General features: G+C 42.6%; 1 protein-coding gene across 1 annotated transcript; it reads right to left on the bottom strand.

Annotated features, from left to right (window-relative positions):
- Positions 1–11,995: 11,995 nt before the first annotated feature.
- klf5a (Kruppel-like factor 5a) lies at positions 11,996–20,732 on the bottom strand. Its single transcript, XM_034552674.1, has 4 exons — positions 20,318–20,732; positions 17,923–19,066; positions 16,769–16,828; positions 11,996–13,927 (listed from the first exon to the last, which is right to left on the bottom strand). Exons 1-4 carry the CDS (start codon positions 20,480–20,482, stop codon positions 13,749–13,751), a joined length of 1,548 nt encoding a protein of 515 aa, XP_034408565.1. The 5' UTR covers positions 20,483–20,732; the 3' UTR covers positions 11,996–13,748.
- Positions 20,733–21,114: the final 382 nt, after the last annotated feature.

Here is a 21,114-nt window from a genome sequence, read left to right as displayed (position 1 = left end):
TCCTTCAGCCAAAATTAAACAAATCCCCCTTTTCTTACTGATCATTTTTCATACTTTCCCTTATTTGACAACATCATCCACTTAATACAAGATGCAAAACTGCTGTGTGAAATTAGTATTATGTGCTCAGCTGCTACTAAAAAATCACAGGAAAATTTAAAAGAAAATTCAAACGTTCAAATGTTTGTATTGCTATGTGCTGGAGCCCTCTGTCTTTCACAGGCTGTTTGTTGTTAAACCTGGCGGGCTGCTCTACATTATGGTTGCCTTGTGGGAAAAAAAGCCCATCTATCCATCCATCCATCCATTTTCAATACCGCTTATCCTCATTAGGGTCGCGGGGCGCTGGAGCCTATCCCAGCTGACATAGGGCGAAGGCAGGGGACACCCTGGACAGGCCGCCAGTCCATCGAGGGCACATGTAGGGACATACAACCATTCACTCTCACATTCACACCTATGGGCAATTTAGAGATCAATTAACCTGCAGCATGTCTTTGGACTGTGGGAGGAAGCCAGAGAGCCCGGAGAGAACCCACGCTGCCACGGGGAGAACATGCAAACTCCACACAGAAGGACCGCTCCGACCGGGAATTGAACCCGCGGCCCTCTTGCTGTGAGGCGACAGTGCTAGCCACTACACCACCGTGCAGCCCAAGCCCATCTAATGTTACCCAAAGATTTTGCCTTCAGCACTTCAAGGAATCCAAACCTGTAATTTAACCCTCAAGGCCAACCTGCTGAACGAAAGTATGTGTTGCTAAACGAGACTCGGTCTTCAGGCCATTTCTCACCTTATTTGACCTGTCAACTAAATTATAAAGAACTGTCTCCTGCTGTCAACCTCAGCTCACCTGCCAAGGACTGATGTTGTTGAGAATGTGTTGAGAATATAAATCATACACTTTACTTTCTCTGAGTATTTTTCTTTTGGTTTGAAAAGTTGTGATGGCTAAAACTGGGCTACATTGTGGCTGACAATTTTCTTATAAAGATATATGTAAACCTTGACAGTTAACACTCTATATGTTCCGTCTCACCTCTACATCCACAGTATCTTGTAAATATTCCGGGTTTAGTACACCTGTCCTGCCCAGAGTTGTATTGTGATTGTGAAAAGTATATCATGTGTTGGACTTGTGTTGCATGGAGAAACATGTAAATAAAATAGTAAAGGAAGAGCAGTGAAAATGAGACACGCAGTGAAAATGAGACAGCATTGCAGTTGTTACGTATTTAATGGATAAACTGGACAAAGTGCAGTGACTGTACAAAAAAAAAAGTTAAAAAGTGGAGCAAAATCTCTAAGAATACAAATAAGAATTAAATAAAGTGCAATGTGACAAATGAAAAAGAACAATGCTGAAACAGAATAAAGCAATTTGCTGCATGAAAGAAAAAAACAGGAAAAAGAAAACAGGAAACAGTGAAAGCAATAATGTCATAATTGATGGATGTACTTGAACCACATTGACAGGCTTGTCTGTACTCGTGCGTTACTGTATGTTACATGGCAGCAATAATGGCATGTGAGTAATAATGTAATGTGAGAACAATGCAGTAGAGGGCAGCAAATCATAATTGTCTCAGACACATTATGTAAAATCCCTCTGACCATCAGCTCATCGATCATACCACTGCAGGTAAATGGATTACAATTGGTCCCAGCAGCAAAGTGAGACTGTATAATTTTATTATTTTTGTGCCTTATTGATGACAAGATCCATACCAGACAGACCTCCTAAAAACTAACTTACGTAAACATCAACCTCCAGGAAGCGGCGGTTTGGCAAAAATAGTGGCATGTTATCCCATCTGCAGAGCTCAAGAACCTTTCAGGGAAAATATTATTTCTGCCTCTGACTGTGTTTGGTGGAGCAACATGTGTGTGTGTGTGCGCGTGTGTGTGTGTGTGTGTGTGTCTGTGTGTGTGTGTGTGTGTGTGTGTGTGTGTGTGTGTGTGTGTGTGTGTGTGTGTGTGTGTGTGTGTGTGTGAGAGAGAGAGAGTGATGGAGAATGAAGCAGGCCTGAAGGTAAAAGCTATAATGATTTCTATGGAACATAAACCTGTTAGGAAGTTGCACAATATAAAAAACATCAGCAGAGCCGTTGAGCTGCAGCTCGTCTTCAACACTCACACAACCAGCACACAGACAGGAGGGGTCTGATTGGTGGTGAGACAGACAGAAAGACAGACAGACAGACAGACAGACAGAAAATGGGCAGCAATACCAGCTGACGCTGTAAATAGTTAATCAAATCTCATTTAATTATTATGGTCTGTAGTGAGTAGAATTGATTTTGTCACCTCTTGCACGATATGGATTCACTGCGTCCTGCCAATAAAGCTGAACGGAGACAGTTCAGACGCAGGAGAGATGAACTGCACATTAAATGCACCTTCTTTTATCAGGATATCATGCCGGAGCCGGTAGGGTGAGGTTTTGTCTCCTGTACGAGACAAATAAACAGCGGCAGGCGAAGAATTCAGATCTTACGCTGAAGTAAAAGTCAAAACCCTTCTCAAGTAGCAACAGTTAAAGTAGCATTCAGCATAAAGCTTTCATGTGTAAGTATTTTCTTTAATGTTGCAGCTAATTGTAACTATGGTATATACTGCTGGTGTGAACAATGTTATCACATCATCATTCATTAGTTGATTGTGTTTTGTATTAAACATCTAAATCTGTAAAGTAACAGATAAATGCGGTGGAATCAGAATGTCTAAATTAATCAGGTAACATAAAATAACTTTGTACAGTCAGTGATTGAGTAAACAGATATCAGACATGTGTTTATATTGTCTTGTTTCGATGTCCTCACACTGTTTTCTCAAATAAATCCTGAAACTGCTCCAAATACAAGTGTAGAAAAGTATTTAATTCAGAAGAACATTAACTATTGACTGGGAAATACTCACTGTACCAGGTCAAAACTCAAGCAACAATTATACAACAATATAAAGTATTTCGCGAAACCAACATGAATCAGCTTGAAGCCTTAATCAAGCTCATCTATCATCCCGATATGAAGAGTGCAGTACACAATGTATTTTACAGTCACCGCTATATCAGTTTATCATCTCTTTAACTTAAGTATTATAAATGCAAGATATCGCCCTTAAGAAAACCATCTCCATGCAAACAACAACTCTTTTTAGAGAATTGTAAAACTCATCTGAAATATCCTGTAAAAGCCGACTAACAATGGTGTTTTGTGAGAAATGTCTTTCCCAAGTTTATAACCTCTGTCTCCACAATGTCTGGAGTCTCCACCCGTCCTATGTGTGCAAGGTTATGATGTCCTCAGCGCACACTCAATCAAGCTCTTAACCCTGCACACACACACACACACACACACACACACACACACCTCTACAGCTATTATTATGTTGTAATCAGTGGTCTGAGCGACACCGGGATAATGATTATATTTATGGTTTTCTTTTGATATCTTGCCTTGGGAGGTCATTGCCGTGTCGCAATCTGTGGGAAGAAGCAACATTGTTTTCAATCAACCATTTTTGGGATAAATAAAATGACATAAAAGCGTCTTTTACAGTATCGACATGACTTATTTCTATCTTTTGGTGTTGTTTGGGTGGCTATGCGTGTATTCGTCAAAGAAAGGAGCTGATTGTAGATGATGCACAATGATTAACCACACTCTACGTTTCTATTTACATTATGGCTGCGGCCCTGTTGCAACACAGGTACACGTGCCTCGAGAAGAATTGTTTGCAAAATGACAGCCAATCATTTGGACATGAAATATGATTTTACAAACACAGCCTTTAAGAAACCTGTCCAGATAAGGCTGTGAGTGGACTTTTGACACTGGCAGGGTTAACGCTAATTAGTTCTCTATAATAATGAGTTCTTCTTTACACAGAGGTGTCGAGAAACTCTGCAAGCTGCATGTAGTTTTCCAGTCAGGTGCCATGTGTGTGTGTGTGTGTGTGTGTGTGTGTGTGTGTGTGTGTCTGAGGGGATCTAACGCCTCACTGTCATGTTTCCTGGTGGTTGCTCAACCATGACTCACCATTTTTTTCTGTGCATGATAGATGGATAGATAGATAAATAGATAAATAGATAGATAGATAGATAGATAGATAGATAGATAGATAGATAGATAGATAGATAGATAGATAGATAGATAGATAGATAGATAGATAGATAGATAGATAGATAGATAGATAGATAGATAATCTAATGGTATTCTTAAAAGATGCCAGACTGACTGTTGTTTTCTCATGGAGACAATGGCTCCCAGCTGTTGTGTGTGTGTGTGTGTGTGTGTGTGTGTGTGTGTGTGTGTGTGTGTGTGTGTGTGTGTGTGTGTGTGCGTGCTGAGGGGGCCTCTTGTCTCCCACTCAGGTCACATCTAAACAACAGGACAGGGTCAAGACCGTACAGATTAAACTATTACCATTATGATGTTAGTGGGACTCGAGGGTGGAATCACGACCAGCAGTTATGAATAACAGGTTTCATAGAGAACAGTTAAAATGACGTGCAGCTGCCGAAGAAGAAAGGGGAGAGAAAGGGGGATGGAGGAGGGGGCTGAGAGGTAGGGGATGCGTGATTCCTAGCCATGTGTTCAGTGACTGTGTGTAGGTGTTAGGGGATATCTTGGCTGCAGCAGGGGGATTCAGGCATGAGAGAGGGCTTCGTCATATAATAGGATAATGTTTTATCTCATCGGAAGAAAGGAGGAGGGGTGGGGGGGTGTAATGAGAAGGGGAAGGGAAGGATTATTTTCATGAGTCGATCTCACATGGCTGTCCACCCACAAAACTTTACAACCTGTTTGACACGTGTAGTACTCACGCACGCACGCACGCAGACATTAATAATGTATACACGGGGACAGACAAGTTAAGACAAGCAGTAGGAACTTCTTTTAATTATCGGGAATTATATGTTTGTCCTTTAGCTACAAGAGACTGCATGTCTGTCAGTGTGTGTGTGTGTGTGTGTGTGTGTGTGTGTGTGTGTTTATGTGTGTGTGTGTGCAGCCAGTTAGAAAGAACTTTTTGATGAAGTCACTATACTGGTTTAACTGCCTTGATGACGCATTAAGTCAAACATTGTGTGGAACATTATAAGACTTATATGACTTATTAGTTATAAGAACTAAGGGTTCTGAAGTATAGCTAATGCAGGGATTTCAGTAAATAAACTAACAAACATAGTTTATATATATATATATATATATATATATATATATATATATATATATATATATATATATATATATATAACTTATTTTTTTAGTCTTTTTTTTTATGTAGCCAATACCACAAATCACACATTTGCTTCACATGTTTTGTAACTGTCACAAACCCAGAGAACACCCTCTCAGAAACTAAGGGAACAAGGATCCAACCCACGACATGCGTTCCTCTTTGTTGGCTGCAAGCCACATTTCCTTCAGGGTGGTAATACAGTGGAAAAATTTGTAATTTTAGTCCACAAACCTGAGTGACCTGTTTGAGTCAGTAATTAAACAAAGAAGAACTCATACGTGTAGATTTCACGTTCAAGGTAAATGGAAAATTGTGACTTTAAAATTTACAATGCAATCAAATATGACACTTCCTGGAAAAACAATGTATCTTTTCTGGTGAGAATTAAAAACTCCCAGCATTAAACCATCTCATGACCCTTCACCTCTCCTGTAATAGGACTACCTCTGTTTCCAAATATTTGTGAATAACGTCGGATTCATGTTCTGCCTTAGTTTCTGCCATATTTCAATAGAAACACAATCAATTATGAAGGTCTCAACAGTATACGGTCTCATTGGGACTTATATTTGTGGAGTTTGTCTTCCAAAGACTGAACGATAAAAAGAATAAAAATAACTTAACAATGACACCATTGTATTTTATTAGTCCCTGTGAGTTCTGTTATGAAAATAACTAAATGTTTCCCCATGAAGATTAACATTGAAAGTGAACAAATTGATTCCTAGAACAACACAAAACGGCACAATCTGGTGCTCGAGCCCCAGGTTTAAGTCATCTCACTGAAGGACAAGTCGTTGGCCCTCGACTGCATATTATTTCCCTCACACTAGTTTATGAACATTTGATGCTTGACACATTGCAAACCCTGATGACATGTTTCTGATTAATCAATTGAGGAGCTGAAGTGGTGGGAACACTTTCAGGAGTAAGCAGAGCCACACTGTACTTGAACAAGTGGAGATCAATTGGACTTTTAAGTCATGTACATAAATCTCCAAAGAAAGATTTTCCATCTGTTGCATCATTGTAATGTTGTTCAGTACCTGATGGGACCGTTTCCAGTCAAAGCTGTATATTATTATTATGTGAAATAATTATTTATTTCATGATCTATCTATTAATACTCGCTGGTGTAATTTAGGCTGCGATAGGGCTGAAATAAAGAATGGGAGAAATTTCCAATGTTGCTTGTTTTCATTATCGGAACTGTCCCACAAAACCAAACCTTCTTTATTCCCCCCCCAAAAAACTGAATGTATGCACTAGAAAGTGTCATCTTTGTCTAGATTTGTAATATGTCATGTTGGACTGAACCCCGCGCACTCAGTAGGAACCAAACCGAACGGCGGCCACACGTGCTTCATCGCCTCTAATCTACGAAGCCGTAAAACATGGGAGAAGACAAGAGGAAACCACTAGCTGTTTGGTAAGGGAAGCGTTCAGCGCGGTCCGATACTCAAGGAGTTAGCGGTGAGCAAACAGCTTTGATTAAGTGTGAGTGTGTGGGCCGGTATACTTTGCCTGCAGGCTCTTTTCTCTTTTCACAAATCACGATAAGAACTCACACACACAAAAAAGACCTCCGCTTCCACACAAGTGTGAAAGCAAAAAAGGGTTTTGTTGTATCCTCTGAAGGCCCACGCAGGGTGTCAGCCTGAGTGTGTAGCGGGTGCAAAGATATTTGCCTGATATGGAGGAAAGCCTAATAGGTTTGTCCTTTGAACTCATTTTACATGCAGAGAAACTGACTCAATGAATAACTAACTTAGGGTGGCTAAAGACTTTCAAAGTCGATTTCGGCGAGAACTGGATTAACAAGTCCATTTATTACCGTAATGTTTGCTTCATCAGAAACGGTGACTGTCGTGTTGGCTTGTGGTTTGAGGGCATTTGTCATCTTTTTCTTATTAGTCACTGCAGAGTGACGTTAGAACTCCCTGACAACTGATTCACATTGTTGTGTTTCACATGGTGAGGCAGTGACTAGGAATCCAAACTTGACAGAGTTAATTAATATAGCTTGTGATTTTGAATTAAAAAAAGACTTCACCCTTTAAAGCAGCAGCTGAAACCACTTAGAAATGTTGCGCTCTTTGGGTCTTCATTTCAAGTATTCAATTTCAAAATGAGAGATTATGAAATGGTCTTTTCTCTGAGAGTGTGTTTCAGATGCAGCAGCATGCCGGCTGACCCCATTTGATCTGCAGTGCTGATTCTGTATTGATTATGAGCTGTCACCTTCACAAGAATCATGATGTCGATGTCAGGGGAGGAATCAATTGGCTTGGGGGGGATGGGTGGGTGGGACACAACGCGTCTCTTTAACACCCCCTTTTTCTGAGCCTGATAATCAAACTGAATTTAAATGTTACTTCATTGTTCAATCTGACATTTCCGTGTTTAAGAGGGATTGCTATTTTGCCCAAACTAATCAGAAATGATAACCAACATATCCTTCTACATATAATACATATAGATAAGACATATTTTAGAAAACATGTCCATTTAAGAACTTTTATTTGTGTATGTTGAGTTGTGTAGCTGTATCAATGCTGTCTGATCATTACATTACATGACATTACATGTCATTTTAGCTGACGCTTTTATCCAAAGCGACTTACAATAAGTGCATTCAACCATGAGTACAAACTCAGAACAACAAGAATCGAGAAAGTACAATTTCTTCAATAAAGTTAAACTACAAAGTGCTATCGATAAGAGCCATTTAAGTGCTACTAAAGTGCTACTACGGCTCTACCTTCCATATTCAAGGTATAGTCGGAAAAGATGTGTTTTTAGTTTGCGACGGAAGGTGTAGAGGCTTTCTGCTGTCCTGATGTCAATGGGGAGCTCATTCCACCAATGAGGAGCCAGGACAGCAAAAACAGTCGTGACTTTGTTGAGTGTTTAGCTCGAAGTGACGGAGCTACAAGCCGATTGGCAGAAGCCGAGCGAAGTGAACGAGCTGGGGTGTACGGTTTGACCATGTCCTGGATGAAGACTGGACCCGATCTGTTCGCAGCACGGTAAGCAAGTACCAATGTTTTGAAGCGGAGGCTGGCGGCCAATCTGATCTGTGTCAATATGGAGGTTAAAAACTAAGATTTCCTCCAACTCTCTGACCCAGTGAGGATTAATGAATGCATGTGGTCATTATGTCACAAATATAGGAGGAAATATGAACAATGTAAGCTTGATATCAATTAAAATAATTAAATTATTCTGCATTATAGTTTCCCCTTTTTGTTTCCCATCATTGTGAGTAGCTTTATTGGTAGACAAATCCACAATTAAAATTCATCCTGATATATTTTAAATCAGCTTGAAATGAGCGGTCCAACAGCTTTCCAACGGTTACAGTTAAACTAGATTGGGTAAAAATCCCATTTTACTATATATTTGGTTAAGTGGTTTGATTGGCGGTCAAATAAAATCTGCAATTAATCGAACCACAAACTAAGTGGACCCCCCTGCCTGTGGGGTCCCTGGGGGACTAGGGTCCTGGTACCAGTTCCCCGGTTTGTGGAGTTAATAATTCATCTTTAGTTGAAGCTAATGTTGAGCTGAGTGAAATGCTTTCACCTCAGAGGGCTTTACTCACAAACACACAGGAGGCAGTAAGCCGTCATGGCGCTGATCTTTAGCCATCATGGGGTTCAGTGGTTTGGTCAAGGACACCAGAGATCCAACAACCAACCTTGAGACTGGTGGACAAACCTGCTGAGCCTCCGGCCATCCCAAAATGTCCCTGGTCCAGATGGAGCTCAGGGTGAATCTCCAGTGTGTGTCCTCACAGCAACTCCCTCATCGCGGTTCTCTGTCGGACTTAAAGGTACAGTCCCCTATTGACAACTGCTATACTTCAAATCAGCAGCCACGATGAGGCTTGGATATTTCAAACCGTGAACATTTTCAAACTGATCGACCTGAGGCTACATTTTTGAAAATGAACGTAGCGTCTTGGAATTAAAACCCTCCTCGCTTTCTGATATCATCTTTCTAAACTTTTTGATAGCACATCAGCTGTTCTGGTATCACTTCAATCTCTGAAAACAACATGTTCTATTCTGAGAATGGTTGACTTTGGAGGGAGTTGCATGTGTGCGTGTGTGTGTGTGTGTGTGTGTGTGTGTGTGTGTGTGTGTGTGTGTGTGTGTGTGTGTGTGTGTGTGTGTGTGTGTGTCTATCCGGGTTCCCTGTAGTCCTTCTATTGGTCTTCTGAGTGGGTGGTCTGTTCCAAGAGAGGAGCACTGGAAACATTATACCTACACACTCACACACACACACACACACACACACACACACACACAAAGGGAAACTGGGAATCACACCAACGCAGCACAGCAGAGGGTGGAGCAGGCAGGAGCCTTCTTCCAGATGTGTGACATTAATTTAGTTGATCCAAAACATGAACCGGTAGCTCCCACTCACTCATCACCACTGTGTGTGCGTGTGTGTGTGTGTGTGTGTGTGTGTGTGCGTGTGCGTTTGTGTGAAACATTCATCCAAACTTTTTAATATTCTCACACGCAGAAATAAACCTGCAAGTCGACATTATAATGTGTACAATTTGGAGAGAGAGGGAATCAAGATAAGAAAAGAGAAGAAATAAGAGAGAATAAAATCCCCCCTCTTGAGCTTTCGGTGGAGGAAAAGATGGAGCAGACTAAAGGGAGTTGAGGTGTGTATATAAAAAAATATATAAAAAATGGGGGAAAAGATGAGGAGCGAAGCAGGTTATGAGAACAGTCTCCACTCTGACCCGTGGAGCTGCGCCCCTGGACTTTCATACAATACTTTCCACTGGGGAGAAGAGGGGGATACGGTGCATGGAAAGACAAAGAGAGAGAGGGAGAGAAAATGAAATTAAATCAGAGGAGCGGAGGAGGAGAGCGAGAGGAGATGTAGGAGGACGGAAGTGGTTGATTGGGTCCCCCCAGAGATTCTTTTGTTTAGATTGTTCTGCATTTCACTTCTTTCACTCTCTCCCCTCCACCTCCCTCTTTTCTGACATCTGAGGTAGATTACAACAGAGACCCTGGGTCACATTTATGACTTAAATCAAGAACATATGGTGTGTGTCTGTGTGGGTGTGTGTGTGTGTGCGCGCATGTGTTTGTACGTCCATTTCAATGCAGTGGGATTCCCCTCCGGTCCCGGAGTGGTGGTCAAATTTATTTTCTTGTCCATTGTCTCTTGCTGGGACATCAAAGGACTATTGTTTGTTGATCAGCAAGGGTGCTGCAGGTTACTTGCAGGTCCCGGGACAGGAACGTTCTGCCTCTCCTCCACATCTTTCCTCCTTGGCTCCTTTTTGAGGAAACTGAACGTTTAAGCCTGTTGGATCGCCGCAGAAAATCCCCGAACGCGGCGGATCAGCGCATGTTTCGATTTGAAAAGATTAAAATGTGGTCATGTCTCATTCGTTTCATTTAGGGCCTTGGCGAGGCTTGTTTTAATGCACCACAAATGCCACCACTCTCTATTTGCACAGCATGGCCTTACTTAAAAAAACAGCTTTAACACAAACCTCATGGACAAAGAAAACTAAATGAATCACATATTTTGGTTGCTGCCACACACACACACACACACACACACACACACACAAGCCCTGAAATTCAGTCATTGTTCGGAGGTAAAAGATGGAATCTCCCCATTAACTTCAGCACAAGAGCACATCTGTAAAAGTGTCAGTTGACTTTATTAGGATCGGTTTCACTCAGTTGAAGAAAAAACAACTTTTGTCTTTGGAACGTTTAACTAGGAAGAAAACAAATCTACAAAATAAGTTGTTGGAAGGACAATATATAAAACAATGGCATCAAAATATCTTCGACAAGAAAACAAAACCAAAGAAAAAAAAAAAGCTCAAATATTTTTGGATGCAGGGCATTTTCCTCTTTTTGCCCTTTTGTTTACAAAACAATAACAAAAGAGGGAAACAAATCAATAGTTATTTACAGTGCATATATTTACATTAAGGCATTTTTTGCTGGGGAGAAAGACGGTTGCTCTAATACAACCCTCACTTCTACACAATCAAATAAATAGTCAGATTTACCATGATACATTACAGTGCTATATTATCTTGATGCTACCTGCAGTGAATGAACAAATACAGTTATAGGTGCAGGCAAAATCACACCTTCCAAATGGACATTCAAATGTACATTATAAGGACGACGGTGACATTTTTTTCAAGTCTGTCTTAAAACAATACCCTCATGCAGCGTACATTAAGGAGTTTTTGATTGATGCAACACAATTTTTTTTCTTCTTTTTTTTTTTTAAATGGTAAAATGACTTCAACCAAGGTTTCTGTCTTTTTAGTCTTTTGAACTCCCTCATTGTGTTATTCCACAACAGCTCAATGACACTAGTCGTGTTTTAAAGCGAATTTTAAGCTTTTTTGAAAAGTTGCAAAACAGAAATGCAAATAAGGTGCGTTTCCATCAACTGGTTTGGAAAGAATAAACATCAGTAGTTGGCGGTGTGCTCGCTTTACACGTGGCTAAAATAAAAAATGCAAAATCTTACCAGTATATTTGTCTGATTACTACTTAAATATCCCATAACACAGTATCAGACAAAATCACCTATTAAGTACAATTTCATATCTTTTTTAAATGATACAAAAGGAATGAAAATGACTTTCTTCAGTTAATTTCTTAACCTCTATCTTGAAAGCCCTAAGAATTAAACTGTCCACATTTTTTAGTAAAAGGGTTTGCTTTTAGCACATCAGTCTATTTGTCTTTTTTTTTTTTTTTAAATCACATTTGTTTAAATGAGATACTTTAAAATACGTCTAAAAATATGTTTCTGGAAACACAGCGACTGTCTGGCAAAGAGGGAATTCTGCACTAATGACTGAAATATATTGACGCCTCAGGTTATGTTCAGCTTAACACAATTACATTTTTACGTGGACTTTTGTCTCCATCACTTACACTGAAAACATTTATAAACAAGGAACACTTGCACAACAAATAACTCTTGCAAAGCCCACACGGCCATGCTTTAAGAAAGACTTGGAAAAATGTGAACTTATCCATTAATGAAACATACGTCCATGTTCGACTGACTGATAGAGACGAATTTTAAGTTAGTTGTGTACAGAGTCAGAGTGAAAGCCCCCAGAGAGAGAGGACTGTCATTTTAATTTCTAAAAGTTCCACATGATCTCAGGATGTCCGTGAAGTGGTCCGGCCTGTTAAATCACAATGCATGATGGGTAAACCTTGTAATCTAAATATTAAATCACTTATCTCTCGAGATTTCAATAGATTAAGAATAAAAAAACAGCACCACGTGTGTTTTAAAAGCACTACATTGATCACATCTCTGCTACCACTGAACAAAACCACATACATCTGAGAAGGAGGCACTTAATAATGTGTTGGTGATGAGGATGTTACTTTGGTTAAAACATTTTTTACACCTAAAAAAAGAAAAAAAGGCTGGATGAGATAGATGTACAGTTATTGTATTTTGAAGATGCTTAAAAACTCAAGCATGTGCATCAAATACGGTAAATTCAGTTTGAACTGAATGATTTCTAGAATGTGTCGACCGGTTCCGCTTACATTTCTCTGGTTGGAAACCCGCCGAAAGAACAACATGAATAATTTATCACCTAATTGCTGCTCTTTAGCAACCGTCCACCTTCCTCTGTTTCTCAGTCGTCCTCAGATCTCCTCTCGTTAAAAACTAAAATCCCTTCATCTCCACCCCGCCCTCGTTTTTTCCTGCACTATCTTCCCTCTCTCCATTATAGTATAAATGCCTTCAATTTTTAATGTCTGAACAGCAATGATTTGTGTGGCATTCACAGACAGTCAGTCCAGTCGTGATAATGATTGTTCCAGTGGTGAATGAGACACATGGGCCAAAAAGGCTCAGACTTACATGACCAATTCTAGTGCAAACCAAAGGATTTGGTTAAAGGGAGAACAAAAAAATGGATATTCCAGTTATATGAATAAACTAACAAACCAAGGAGTAAACAAAGATTTGGCTTGACTAGTTTTACAAACAAAAGAAAAAAAAACAAAGCCAGTTCTATGTTAGAGAAACCAGACAAAAGAAGTACAAGTTCTGAGTGCTTTCATTCCAGTCACACAAACGAGTCCAGTTGCACTGGAGACACATTTTGATGCGACCGTTCCCTTTTTTTTTTCGAGACTATTTTTTCTTCTTTGCGTCCGTCCAAAGAAATATATACCAAGTACATCTGGGAGGTTAGGCGACATGGACTTCATCTGCCCATCACCTTTCTACTCTACGACCTCCGATGTGTCCCACTTTGGGTTAAGAGCAACACGCTTTGTTAGGCTATCCCACCGTTTCGGGGCACAGGATAGCAGCACCGGGAGCAGCTGTGGTGTCGTCAGGCAGCTTGTAACACTGCTGTTGCGGGAGATGGCGTGAGTGCTTTACGCGTGTCAAGAGAGTGCTTGTGTATTTGGAGTGAGTGTGTGCGACGCGAACGCTGCTAGTTCTGGTGTCTCTTCATGTGCAGGGCGAGGTGGTCGGATCGGGAGAAGGAGCGCGAGCAGACGGCGCACTGGAAGGGTTTGGCGCCCGTGTGCTTTCGGAAATGGCGCGTCAGCTCATCCGAACGTGCGAAGCGCCAGTCGCAGCTGTCCCACGTGCACCTGTACGGCTTCTCACCTGCAGGACGGGGAGGAAAAAAGTGATTGTGAGTAAGTGGCAGCTGCTGTCTGACAAAAGATTTAGCACACAGCAGCGTTTATCGCCCCCGATCACCCGATCACCAGCCCTCTATAAAAGAATAATGTCATTGTGTGATGACTAAAACAGACGTTGCCTGAGTTACAGGATTCATCCAGTTGGGCGGAGGAACTGGGAAAACCGGCTTTACAGAATATTCCAGTTGTCTAACAACATGCAGTCATAACACTGTCAGACATTCGCCGTCAGGCACTACCGATGCACACGTTTCCCACGGCCGACTCGTCCGTGTTGTCGGGCCTTTCTTTGTCTCGGTGCTCGTTCTCTTTGGTCGAAGCTCCTCTGTACCTCCAATCATGTACAGAAACAGGCACTTTGTGGCGAAACAAAAAAATACTTGTGTGACCCCGTCACCCAGTTGCCCGGAGGTGAGTTTAAAAGGACTTGTTCAGCCAGTGGTATTAATCATTTCGCTGACATTGGTCCAGGTTTCGAGCTATCCGCCCCTGGCATTTGTGCCACCACCCAAATGGAATGGAATTTTAATTGTGACATTAAAATAATAAGACAACAGGAGCACATTATACCCCAAAGACAAGTCTTAACAGGAAGAACATTTCTATCAGCTCTATGTATTTAGCTAACAAAGGGTGTTTATGAAATATGGCCGGTTGGTAAGGTGATTCTTGATGAGCTAAATCGGCCCCTTTTTAATCCTTCTGTCTTTGCTTTTTCGGTCCCTTTTGTATGTGCATTTTAAAGACTAGGTAAGATAACCGCCTATTCAAGTTAACACATGTTTGCTTCTCCATGTAATTGATTAAAGTTTGTTTCTTCTTTTTATGTAATTAAAAGATTAAAGAGAGCCTTACAAGTAAACCACAGCACTTTAAAAGCAAATTATACCAGAATCTAATAGAAATGATGCTGTCTGCTTGGAAGTTATTTCTTCTTCTCCTCCTTTAATCTATTAATTTATTGCTCTAATGATCAAAAACAGGGGGGAATTATATGCAGACTATTTGTAATTCTGTGGCAAATCACAAATAATAATTCAACAATGATGCGTCTTTCCAGAAACATGCGTCATAACTCCACAAACCTCACTAAGAACAGTTTCCATTGGCACTACTTCTAAAAATAGATGACAATTGTGTGTTCTCTGGCTTATACACATAATTCACATAATTCTGTGGGGGGGAGCTCTATATGCACCATAAAAAAATAATGCCATTCACCTCCATTAAAATGAGGTCGAAGCAATAATTTAAGAATCTGGACAAACGACGTGCATGCTGGATACCATTACAGGCAAGTAAAAACACATGTTTTCTTTGTCGTTTGCGTGAACCAACCCTTTAAACAAGCACAGCAAGCAGTGCAGCGTCGCTAAAACAACAACCGTAATCCTGTTGCAAAATTAACCACACTGTGGTTAGAAACACACACACACACACACACCTGAAACTGAACACAACGAGGAGACACAATGAAAAGGAAGAAAAACAGAGTGAAGTGAAGTGGGAGACGTGTTCAGTTCTTACACTCGCAAAAACATGTACCCACACACACACACACACGCACACACTCACACAGACAGACAAACAATCAGGATAATGGATGTTGATGGAGATTAGAGTGGGAACTCCCACAGGGACCCAAACGCATTAGGAATCATCTCATACAGATTACTGACAGGTGTGTGTATGTGTGTGTGTGTGTGTGTGTGTGTGTGTGTGTGTGTGTGTGTGTGTGTGTGTGTGTGTGTGTGTGTGTGTGTGTGTGTGTGTGTGTGCGTAAGTGTGCATTCAAGCAGCTGAATAAGAGAAGTAGAATGAGTAACAGACAAAGATAGAAATGAGGAGGGGCTGAAGGTGGGAGGATGGCACAAAGCAGAGAAGAGGATGATTAGATGAATGAAAGCGATAGAAAAAAGAAAAAGGAGGATAAAATAACTAAGCGGGACTGATAAAAGCAGAGGAGGATAAAGAAGTTGCTGATACTTCCCTCTTCATGTGCCATGTTCTCATCTTGTGGTTTATAATAACTGCAATAACCACAATCAGCCTGCAGCATGAATGACGCCAGATCTAATTGTCGTGTCAAGTTCCCAAAACTGAAATGCAAGGCACGCACGCAACAATGTTTCGTACGAACAGTTCAGATTCATAAGGAGAACAAGCTCTGGATCGTAAAGTGGTAAGAGTTAGTTTTGTGTGTGTCCAGATGAGTGAGGAATGCATAGATATCAACAGAAGCTTTGTTTTGTCAGCTGGAGTGAGGTGGGGCCCAACACCTAAGCGCTTGTTTGTTGATTTTGATCATCCAAATCTAATAGTTCAAATCTAAATGTGAAAGAAGGAGACAGATTGTATGAGATACTCGAAGCAAGGGAACAAAAGAAAAAGGAAAATGGACCCTGAGAGATTAGGAACAGGACGATCTGAGATATCTTGTCTATATTTACAGTGGCGAACACTCCAAACAAGCATATTAAAGCTTTTTAATAAACATCGATGTCTGAACAAGTATCTTAAGAGAGAGTTGGCACCATGCGTCTAGCGCTGACCACATAGTCTGAGAGTCATCCCCCTGGCAGAAGTGTGTCACTTCCACCTGTTTTGATGGAATAGTATATTGGGCACAGGATGGGAATGGGGTAGGATACATTTACACACACATGCCAGGAACACAACACTCTGCCTAGCAACATGGTGCCAGCGCAGATACCGAAATACGAGTCATGTGGCCAGCGTCTTTTTTTTTTTGGGGCAAGTCCCCTTTTTAAAAAACGCTGCATTAATTGGAGGAACGGCTTACCCGTGTGAGTCCTGAGGTGGGCTTTCAGGTGGGACGACTTGGTGTAGACTTTCTTGCAGCCTGACAACGGACATGGAGATAAACACAAACAGAAGGCTGAATCCAAATGCAAATCAATCACATGCCAGATATGTATTTACCCAATAAAGCTGCGGTGTGCTAGAAATGCTTACTAATGAGGAACAGAAGTTGGAGTAAACTTTTGTGTTTTTGGAGCGGACTTTCGGTCTTTTTTTTTTGGTAAACTGTTTACGATCAAATTAATTAAACTGCATGCCACTAATCGCACAGAATACTTATTTCTCGAAAACATCTGTTCCCTCCAACCGCTAGTTTGACATCGAAGTCGAGATATGTTAGGTTCAGGATAAGAAAACCCTTTGCACATTATGGTCACACACATTTTAAAAGATATTCTTCAGGTTTATTCAGACTTTAAAATAAGGAAATGATAGAAGTTTATGTATTGCAAATATTAAACAGTGAGCAGCCGCAGCAGCAGTGTGACTAAAATACCCTTGGGTAAAATGTGGATGCGTCCTTGTGTGGATGTGATGGAATAGAAGTTAGACATGTGCTAACATGCTGCGGGAGGCTCCGCTTAAGCCTATTTTACACACTGCCACAGGCTAGTTGGCGTTACATGTCCTACGAGTAGCTGCACATTGTGCAACTGCAATCTGAGCGTGACTATATGCAAATGATGTGTTGGGGGAAGAAAAAAAAAAAGATCAAACGACTCCATTTAATTAATACACACGCACGAAAGGTTCATTCCACAATCGTACCAGTGATTACTTTGAAGCCACAACAATGTGTGAGCGAGCATGGCGGAGAGTGCTCGAGATGTTTGAGGCGAGATACTAAATGCAAAGTAGTTTTTGAACCAGGTGGTTAATTGAAAGGCGGTGATTAATGTTCTGCGTTGCCAAAGTGATTTAATTCCAGTGCAGCACAAGTTCCACCGTGGCTGGAGAACATTTTGTGACTCGTGTGCCTGGGAAAGTCATTCTATACGCAACATGTAATTTTAAAAAAATGCACTGCCGTCTTAAAATAAAGCTGGTTTTGTGAGTGACCAGATATTCACTTGACCACAGCACAGAGTAAAAAGGGACACACAACAGTCACAAGACCTGTGTTCTTGTTCTGACCTGGGTAATCACAGTGGTGGATCCGTCGTTTCTCCAAGTCCGGGTTGTTCCTCCGGTTGTAGCGGGCAGGCACGGTGGTCTGAGCTGGGGTTGGGGATGCGGTTGCTGCAGGAGCGACTTGGCCTGGGGCCGGCGTGGGACCTGCAGTGTGAGGCAGAGCCAAGCTGCCTGGTCCCGGGCCGGGTCCGAGTCCAGGGGTGCTACCTGACAACTTGGAGGCGATGGTGGCTGCGTATGAGGGAGGAGGGGACATGTTGTGGAGCAGCTCCTTCTGCCTGTCGGGGCTGCCGGGCTCCGAGCTCGGCGGAGAGGGTGGCAGGTAGGGCACCTGCTGCTGGAGGAAATGGGGGTGTGCCTGAACGTGAGGATGTGTGTACGCCCCGCCACCCAGGCCGCAGTAGGCCGACTTGGCAGTCTGCTCTTGTTGAGATGCAGAAGAAGCTACTGGCAAATTATGGAAAGGCGCGTGAATTGTGGAAGTGGAAGTGTGTTGTATCTGCTGCTGCTGCTGATGATGATGATGGTGATGGTGATGATGATGCTGCTGATGCTGAGCTTCCATACCATTGCCATGGTGATGGTCCAAGCCGGAGTTTAGTAGCTGAAACAGCGAGCCGCTGTTGTCATGGTGGTGGAGAGGATGCTGCTCGAACTGCGATGACATTTCCTGTTTGATGAACACTTCTGGCACTGGCTCGTCACCGCGGCTGCCCCCCGACTGGCTGAAAACGCTGGTGAAGTCCGGTAACCCTGATAACGTCATGTTTATGGCTGAGGTTTCCATGGCAATACTGCCGGGATCATGCCCAGTAGTGCCGCAGATATTAGCAGATGTGGCGTTCGGGCAGTGCAGCTGGATGTTGGGGGAGAAACACGGGGAGGCAGATTCTGTTTTGATTTGGGTGAGACCTGTGTGGTTCTGGTGCTGAGGGGGCCGCACCTGCTGACACAAGCCCATCCTCAGGTAGGCAACATCAGGGAGGTAAAGATTCATGTTAAGGGTGTAGGGAGCCCCGGTGTGATCGCCGTTGAAGAATTGATCCAGTGCAGACGCACTGTCTCTCTGTGACTTCTGCTGGCTGTCTGCGTGAGGTGGAAGGGGAAGAGACTGAGGGGAGAGATACCGGTCCATCTCACACTTTACCTGTTGATGAAAACACAAAAACACAAACAAAAAGTCTGGTTTAGAATCGTCTCGTCTTACGGCCTTTAAGTAAACGAGTCAAATGAAACCACCATGAAACTATTCTGAGGTGCTATTTTGAGAGGACAAAAGGTTTGATAGGAGAGTCACCGCGAAAACATTTATCAAGTAGTCATCAATAGGCAGTTGTTACATTCCATTTACGGCTGCAAGGCTGAACTCAAAAACCTGCAGGCATTGAGCGAGGACAACAGTTGCGGATAAAGCCAGGGAGATCAGGTCTAATACTTCTCATAAAAACACATTTGGACATTTGCACATCTGCAGTTACGGTAACGAGCTAAAGCAGCAGCCTGTGGTTGATCAAACCGGTGTCGCAGGTGAACAAGTTCACGTCAAATCCTTGCCCGCTCTGTGCTTCGCGGGCCTCGCTCCTGTTAGAGAAGTTAGAGCAGCCCTGCAGCAGAAGATGAAACGGCAACATGAAAGGGAATGGGGAAACACCCATGCCTCCCAGTCCGCTGCAGCAGCAGCAGCAGCAGCAGCAGCAGCAGCAGCAGCAGCAGCAGCAGCAGCAGCAGCAGCAGCAGCAGCAGCAGCAGCAGCAGCAGCAGCAGCAGCAGCAGCAGCAGCAGCAGCAGCAGCAGCAGCAGCAGCAGCAGCAGCAGCAGCAGCAGCAGCAGCAGCAGCAGCAGCAGCAGCAGCAGCAGCAGCAGCAGCAGCAGCAGCAGCAGCAGCAGCAGCAGCAGCAGCAGCAGCAGCAGTCTGGGGATGGGCTGCTATTTCTAGGTTCCTGATCCTACCAGCTGTTATATTGCAGCTCTCTCCTCTGCTGCACAAGTTTCCTGCTAACTGGGGGACAGAGTTGCTGGGAGCTTTCTGTCTGAAGCAGGGTGTCAGTTGTTGTCAGCTGGTATGATGGGGAGAGAGAGAGAGCAAGAGGGGGGGGGGTGACAACTGGTGGCCAACTGGCTGGCATAGAAAACATGCGGTGAATGCGTTTGCAGGCTTCACTGTCCAGCTGGTCGCAGCCTGCTCGTGTATTACAGCAAATAGTGCAACAAAAAAAAAAAAAAAGTGCTCGTCAACAGACATCACGCCGCGAGGCCGGTGGAAATGTGGAGGCCATCAAAAAAACAACAACAACAACAACAACAACAACAAAAAGACACAGGATCTACAACCTTTTCTGCCACGCCCATTCAATGAAACGCATCACTAATGTGTGTAGTCGGATTTGATCGGTTTTACCTGCGTGTAGTCATTCTGTCCGGTCTTGTCGGTGTCTGTGATCTTGCAGTCCAAGCCGAACAACGCCGACTCCTCCAGGGGGAAAACAGCGGGCAGAGGCGCCTTCTGCAGCGGGTAGAAGGTGTCCTCCTGTCCGCCGCCGCTCATCGCGAGTGTCGCGGCCATGAAGCTCCCGATGCAGCACCGCAGATGAACGCTCGTCCTGCTACGCAAAAAGGGAGGATGCTACGGCGCGCCGCGGAGAAAGGAGCGGAGCCGACGAGGTGTAGTGCGTGTGGTGGAGTTATCAATGCGCGTCTGTCTGCTACATCTCCTTCCACTTGTTTCATCCCCACCACCGGCCCACAGACAGTTTTCTATCCGTGCTGTAGGGGCGGAGCGGCCCAGTGTAAATACTGCACACGCACCGCCCTCCAAAAAAGACTTTGATCATTCATTCACTGGCCACCGCCCTGCGCTCCATCTGAACACATTGACAACAGTGTCGTAAAGTGTACACAGTACCAGCCAGACCGCATTCACATCCAGAAACACAGAGACGGTTAAACGCACCTAAAACACTTTTTCATTTTTGTAAAAACATTTTTTTTTATTGTTTCAGTGTATATATATACACACACACACTGAAACAAAAAAATGTATATATATATTCATAACATATATATATATATATATATATTCATAACATATACATATATATATTGATAACATATATATTCACAACATACATATATATATATATTTATATATTGATAACATATAGACATCCCAAGTGAAAACGATAAACAAAGCAACTG

Source organism: Cyclopterus lumpus, chromosome 15 (genome assembly GCF_009769545.1).
Source record: "Cyclopterus lumpus isolate fCycLum1 chromosome 15, fCycLum1.pri, whole genome shotgun sequence".
In the NCBI taxonomy this organism is placed as follows: domain Eukaryota; kingdom Metazoa; phylum Chordata; class Actinopteri; order Perciformes; family Cyclopteridae; genus Cyclopterus; species Cyclopterus lumpus.
Note: the sequence above shows the minus strand (reverse complement) of the source record. Positions and strands in the feature narration are given on the sequence as shown.